The sequence below is a fragment of the Oncorhynchus nerka genome, linkage group LG13, assembly GCF_034236695.1.
Source record: "Oncorhynchus nerka isolate Pitt River linkage group LG13, Oner_Uvic_2.0, whole genome shotgun sequence".
Taxonomy (NCBI): Eukaryota; Metazoa; Chordata; class Actinopteri; order Salmoniformes; family Salmonidae; genus Oncorhynchus; species Oncorhynchus nerka.
The window spans coordinates 4,519,937-4,527,512 of NC_088408.1; the positions used below are offsets into that span (position 1 = coordinate 4,519,937).

The window sequence follows — 7,576 nt, forward strand, 5'->3', positions numbered from 1 at the left end:
ACGTGTGTTTTTATATATGCTCTTTGTAATTCAACACAGTCCATTACTTGCACGACATTTTCATTATATACGATGTGTCAATTCTATAATTTTTAAAATTATTATTATTTTTGATTTTATTCATACTCTCTCCAACAATTGGATTTAATTAACCATCATTGAAATATCAATTGGAGACATCTTTGTCCACAAGAGGGTGATATAACCACAGAGATTCTTATGTCGGAAAAACTGCAGCCCTGCCCCCTCCTCCCTTTTCTAAAACCAAACTCTAAACAGGAAGCAGTTAGCCAGAAGGTTATCGGCTGAACATAGAGGCGAGAGCAAATAACGTTACATTTCGCCCGTGATAATGGCGTTTGTTTTTTATTTTGGCAACAGTTCAGTGAAGTATATCTCCACTTAAGAAGAAAATACAGTCTTGGAGAATCCCATCAAACTAGCTAACTAATGTAAAAAAAATTAAAAATAATAAAAAGCAAGTTGCCCCTGAAGAGCTAACAACGTTAGCCATTTTCTTTGTTAATTGGCTGGCTAGCGAGCTGAAACGTGTACCGGGCTACATGTCAATTTCCTCTTTGTTTGCAAGCCCGTGTGTCTAACTAACTATTGATGTAACTAGGTAACAAGCGAACTAACGTTAACGACCAATGAGTTACGAGGTGATTGTGCAGGTCAGGCGTACACAGGTACGTTACTACGCAACGCCGGGTAGCAACTAAACTGACCTAGCTAAGCTAAACTCAACTCCTATTCAATATCTTTAGACTTTTTATTTTTGTTGTTGTTGTTGATTTTAATGATGCAGAAACCTGTCAACCAACTTATTTTGTAATAATATAATAGAGCGGTGTGTCTAGACGCCGTGGTAAGTTAGCCAGTGCTACTCTGTTGATGCTAGCTAGCTAGTTCACTTGACTTACTAATTAGCTTAACGTTATTCCCCCTTTTATCTTACTTAGATAATGTCTCCCTGTACCATTCTGATGTTAATTGTGAAACTTGAATGTAATGTTTTAATATTTGCAGTATATCGTTTTTTCTGACCGGGGTCGTATGAACATCCCTGGTCTGTGTGCTGCAGAGGAGGTTCCCCGGATAAATCCTCATTATCACGTCCATCTGTGGAACTAATTGTCTCTATTTTCTACTTGAGACAAGTCTGATTGAAGAACAAGAACATCTACAGACAAACCCGGTATGTTATGGTACACGAAACAACAACAAAGCTGAAGTGGATAGTTAATATACATGGTCAGGTATACAGGACCAGTCAAATGTTTGGACACCTACTCGTTCCAGGTTTATTTATTTTTTTACTATTTTCTACAATTTTAGAGAATTGTAAAAAAAATAAAAACCTGTAATGAGAGGTATGTCCCAACTTTTGACCGAATCTGTACATTTTCTGTGTCAATCGAGACTTTGGTCCATATACAGTTGAAGTCGGAAGTTTACATACACTTAGGTTGGAGTCATTAAAACTAGTTTCTCAACCACTCCACAATTTCTTGATAACAAACTATAGTTTTGGCAAGTCGGTTAGGGCATCTACTTTGTGCATGACACAATTTTTCCAACAATTGTTTACAGACAGATTATTTCACTTATGATTCACTATCACAATTCCAGTGGGTCAGAAGTTTACATACACTAAGTTGACTGTGCCTTTAAACAGCTTGGAAAATTCCAGAAAATTATGTCATGGCTTTAGAAGCTTCTGATAGGCTAATTGACATCATTTGAGTCAATTGGAGGTGTTCCTTATGGATGTATTTCAAGGCCTGTCGTCAAACTCAGTGCCTCTTTGCTTGACATCATGGGAAAATCACAAGAAATCAGCCAAAACCTCAGGGGGAAAAAAATTGTAGACTTCCACAAGTCTGGTTCATCCTTGGGAGCAATTTCCAAACACCTGAAGGTACCACGTTCATCTGAACAAACAATAGTACACAAGTATAAACACCATGGGACCACACAGCCGTCATACCGCTCAGGAAGGAGACGCGTTCTGTCTCCTAGAGGTGAACTTACTTTGGTGCGAAAAGTGAGAAACAATCCCAGAAGAACAGCGAAGGACCTTTTAAAAAAATATATTATTTCACCTTTTTTAACCAGGGAAGCTAGTTGAGAACAAGTTCTCATTTACAACTGCGACCTGGCCAAGATAAAGCAAAATGAAGCCTTGTGAAGATGCTCGAGGAAACCGGTACAAAAGTATCTATATCCACAGTAAAAACGAGTCCTATATCGAAATAACCTGAAAGGCCGCTCAGCAAGGAAGAAGCCACTGCTCCAAAACCGCCATTAAAAAGCCAGACTACGGTTTGCAACTGCACATGGGGACAAATATTGTACTTTTTGGAGAAATGTCCTCTGGTCTGATGAAACAAACATAGAACTGTTTGGTCATAATGACCATCGTTATGTTTGGAGGATAAAGGGGGAGGCTAGCATGCCGAAGAACATCATCCCAACCGTGAAGCACGGGGGTGGCAGCATCATGTTGTGGGGGTGCTTTGCTGCAGGAGGGACTGGTGCACTTCATAAAATAGATGGCATCATGAGGAAGGAAAATTATGTGGATATATTGAAGCAACATCTCAAGACATCAGTCAGGAAGTTAAAGCTTGGTGGCAAATGGGTCTTCCAAATGGACAATGACCCCAAGCATACTTCCAAAGTTGTGGCAAAATGGCTTAAGGACAACAAAGTCAAGGTATTGGAGTGGCCATCACAAAGCCCTGACCTCCATCCTATGGAACATTTGTGGGCAGAACTGAAAAAGTGTGTGTGAGCAAGGAGGCCTACAAATATACCAGCTTTGTCTGGAGGAATGGGCTAAAATTCACCCAATTTATTGTGGGAAGCTTGTGGAAGGCTACCTGAAACGTTTGACCCAAGTGAAACAATTTAAAGGCAATGCTACCAAATACTAGTTGAGTGTATGCAAACTTCTGACCCACTGGCAATGTGATGAAAGAAATAAAACCTGAAATAAATAATTCTCTCTACTATTATTCTGACATTTCACATTTCTTAAAATAAAGTGGTGATCCTAACTGACCTAAGACAGGGAATTTTTACAAGGATTAAATGTCAGGAATTGTGAAACTGAGTTTTAAATGTGTTTGGCTTTTAAGTTGTATTTAAACTTCAACTGTACATGTATCAAGCCTTTCAGTGTAGAAGTGATGATCTAGGATCAGGTCCTCCACTCCATGTAATCTGATTCATTATGATCTAGGATCAGTTCCCCTCTCCATGTAATCTGATTCATTATGATCTAGGATCAGTTCCCCTCTCCATGTAATCTGATTCATTATGATCTAGGATCAGGTCCCCCTCTCCATGTAATCTGATTCATTATGATCTAGGATCAGGTCCCCCCCTCTCCATGTAATCTGATTCATTATGATCTAGGATCAGTTCCCCTCTCCATGTAATCTGATTCATTATGATCTAGGATCAGTTCCCCTCTCCATGTAATCTGATTCATTATGATCTAGGATCAGTTCCCCTCTCCATGTAATCTGATTCATTATGATCTAGGATCAGTTCCCCTCTCCATGTAATCTGATTCATTATGATCTAGGTAATCATTATGATCTAGGATTCCCCCCTCTCCCTGATTCATTAATCTGATCATTCCATGTAATCTGATTCATTATGGATCAGTTCCCCTCTCCATATAATCTGATACATGATCTAATCTGATTCATTATGATCTAGGATCAGTTCCCCCCTCCATGTAATCTGATTCATTATGATCTGTGGATCAGTTCCCTCTCCATGTAATCTTACATTATGATCTAGGATCAGTTCCCCTCTCCATGTAATCTGATTCATTATGATCTAGGATCAGTTCCCCTCTCCATGTAATCTGATACATTATGATCTAGGATCAGGTCCCCTCTCCATGTAATCTGATACATTTGATCTAAAATGTAAAACTGATCTTAGACCAGCACTTCTACTCTGAGATGCTGCGATATCGAATGGCTATTGGTGAAGGTGGTGAAGGCTTCCTTCATCTAGCTAGCGGAATGAGATCTCTAATACTAGGGATGTCTCTGTCTGTCATTTCTAGTGTTCGTATCCAGGCGGTTGTCATGCACCTGTAATCCACTTCCTGTCAGCCAGACAGCCGGGCCCAGCCACCCAGACCCAGCGCTCCGGTCCAGTGGGTCCCCATGGAGCCCAGTAATGACGTAGCGTTGGATATCATTATCACCAATGTGGTGGCTGTATTCAGGACACGCTGCCACCTCAACCTGCGCACCATCGCTCTGGAGGGGGTCAACGTAATCTATAAACCTGAATATGGGGTAAGGACAGACGCACAATGGGTGGACTGGCGGCCATTTTGAGTGTACACACAACCTGTATTATTTTACTTAGCTCTTAAGACTACAGGATTCTAATATCCCATAACTCTTTGCAGCAATGGAACCAGCTTTGCTTGTTAGCAACGGCGCTAGCACTTTATTTTCAAACAGCATGGAATTATTAGTGTCTTAACCTGTATTTTTTTTAAAAACATAGTTTAGGAGGAAAGCAGGAAGTAAAATCAGAAAGTGTACCCCTCGATCTTTTTCTGTAATTTGTCGAATCAACTCAACTGACTTTACAATACATGCAATCGATTGCATGAGCCACATCAGTTAGCATCATTTGAATGAAAAATTCTACGTTACCATGGAAATGATTGCATCACAATACCAGCCAGCCATTGTGAGTTTCCCAGTCAAATTGCCAGGGTTATAGGTTCCAAGCCTGTTCTATGTCTATGGCGAGGACACCACCTGTGACCAACTCAGTTGGCCAGAGAATTGGCTTTCCCAGAATTCCTCTCAACGTTTCTAGAGTTTTTTTTTTTTGTGATCTCAAGGGAACCCGGTGCGTTTTGCGTTTGAGGGAACCCGGTGCGTTTTGCGTTTGAGGGAACCCGGTGCGTTTTGCGTTTGAGGGAACCCGGTGCGTTTTGCGTTTGAGGGAACCCGGTGCGTTTTGCGTTTGAGGGAACCCGGTGCGTTTTGCGTTTGAGGGAACCCGGTGCGTTTTTTGAGGGAACCCGGTGCGTTTGCGAGGGAACCCGGTGCGTTTTGCGTTTGAGGGAACCCGGTGCGTTTTGCGTTTGAGGGAACCCGGTGCGTTTTGCGTTTGAGGGAACCCGGTGCGTTTTGCGTTTGAGGGAACCTGGTGCGTTTTGCTTTGAGGGAACCCGGGGCGTTTGGCTTTGAGGGAACCCGGGGCGTTTGAGGGAACCCGGTGCGTTTGAGGGAACCCTGTGCGTTTTGCGTTTGAGGGAACCCTGTGCGTTTTGCGTTTGAGGGAACCCTGTGCGTTTTGCTTTGAGGGAACCCGGGGCGTTTTGCTTTGAGGGAACCCGGGGCGTTTTGCTTTGAGGGAACCCGGGGCGTTTTGCTTTGAGGGAACCCGGGGCGTTTGAGGGAACCCGGGGCGTTTTGCGTTTGAGGGAACCCTGTGCGTTTTGCGTTTGAGGGAACCCTGTGCGTTTTGCGTTTGAGGGAACCCTGTGCGGCGTTTGAGGGAACCCGGGGCGTTTGAGGGAAACCGGGGCGTTTGAGGGAACCCGGGGCGTTTTGCTTTGAGGGAACCCGGGGCCCTTATCTTAATTGATCTACATACTGTGTTACACTCTCCTTTTAGTTCTATGCACTTCTGTGCAGATGAGTTTTTGGACCGGGCCGTATACAACTCTCCGTGGTTCTGTTTGTGCGTAGAGTCCTTTAGGTGGGACTAGTAACTATGTGAGGACAGTGTGTATTATATAGTCCTGTCCTGTGTGTGTAACTTCTAGAAAGTCCTGATGAAACTCCGCAAACCCAGGATCACCGCTTCCATCTGGTCTTCAGGGAAAATCATCTGTACGGGCGCTACCAGGTACACACACACCTCAACACACACACACCTCAACACACACACACCTCAACAAACACACACCTCAACACACACACACCTCAACACACACACCTCAACACACACACACCTCAACACACACACCCCAACACACACACACCTCAACACACACACCTCAACACACACACCTCAATACACACACCTCAATACACACACCTCAACACACACACCTCAACACACACACCTCAACACACACACCTCAACACACACACCTCAATACACACACACACACCTCACACACACACACCTCAACACACACACCTCTCAACACACACACCTCAATACACACACCTCAACACACACACACCTCAATACACACACCTCAACACACACACACCTCAATACACACACCTCAATACACACACCTCTCAACACACACACACCTCAACACACACCACACACCTCACACACACACACACCTCAATACACACACCTCAACACACACACCTCAACACACACCTCCAACACACACACCTCAACACACACACCTCAACACACACACACACACACACACCTCAACACACACACCTCAATACACACACTCAATACACACACTCAACACACACCTCAACACACCTCAATACACACACCTCACACACACACACCTCAACACACACACACAACACACACACACACACACAACACACACACTCAACACACACACCTCAATACACACACACCACAATACACACACCTCAACACACACACACACACCTCAATCACACACCTCAACACACACACCTCAACACACACACACACACACCTCAATACACACACACACACACCTCAATACACACACCACACACCTCAACACACACACACCTCAATACACACACCTCAACACACACACACACCTCAACACACACACACCTCACACACACACCTCACACACACACACACCTCAACACACACACACACCTCAACACACACACACACCTCACACACACACACACACACACACACACCTCAACACACACACACCTCACACACACACACCTCACACACACACACATCACACACACAACACACACACCTCAACACACACACACCTCAACACACACACACACACCTCAACACACACACTCAACACACACACACCTCAACACACACACACAATACACACCTCAACACACCTCACACACACACACACACCCTCAACACACACACCTCAACACACACACCTCAATACACACACCACCAACACACACACCTCAATACACACACCTCAAACACACACACCTCAACACACACACACCTCAATACACACACACACCTCAACACACACACCTCAACACACACACCTCAACACACCTCAATACACACACCACCAACACACACACACCTCCAACACACACACCTCAACACCACACACTCAACACACACACCTCAATACACACACCTCAATACACACACCTCACACACACACCTCACAACACACACACACCTCAACACACACACCTCACACACACACCTCAACACACACACACCTCAACACACACACACCTCAATACACACACACACCTCAATACACACACACCTCAATACACACACACACACCTCAATACACACACACCTCAATACACACACCTCAATACACACCTCAACACACACACCTCAACACACACACCTCAAA

General features: G+C 44.0%; 1 protein-coding gene across 1 annotated transcript in view; it reads left to right on the plus strand.

Moving 5' to 3' along the window:
- The first annotated feature begins 271 nt into the window (after nt 1-271).
- The window catches only part of tbpl1 (TBP-like 1), a 31,809-nt gene continuing 24,504 nt past the window's right edge, over nt 272-7,576 (plus strand). The window contains exons 1-4 of the mRNA XM_065026135.1: nt 272-689; nt 1,030-1,198; nt 4,091-4,328; nt 5,825-5,907. Of these exons, the coding sequence (XP_064882207.1) occupies nt 4,194-4,328; nt 5,825-5,907 (218 nt within the window). The 5' untranslated portion in view covers nt 272-689; nt 1,030-1,198; nt 4,091-4,193. The remainder of the gene's footprint in view (nt 690-1,029; nt 1,199-4,090; nt 4,329-5,824; nt 5,908-7,576) is intronic.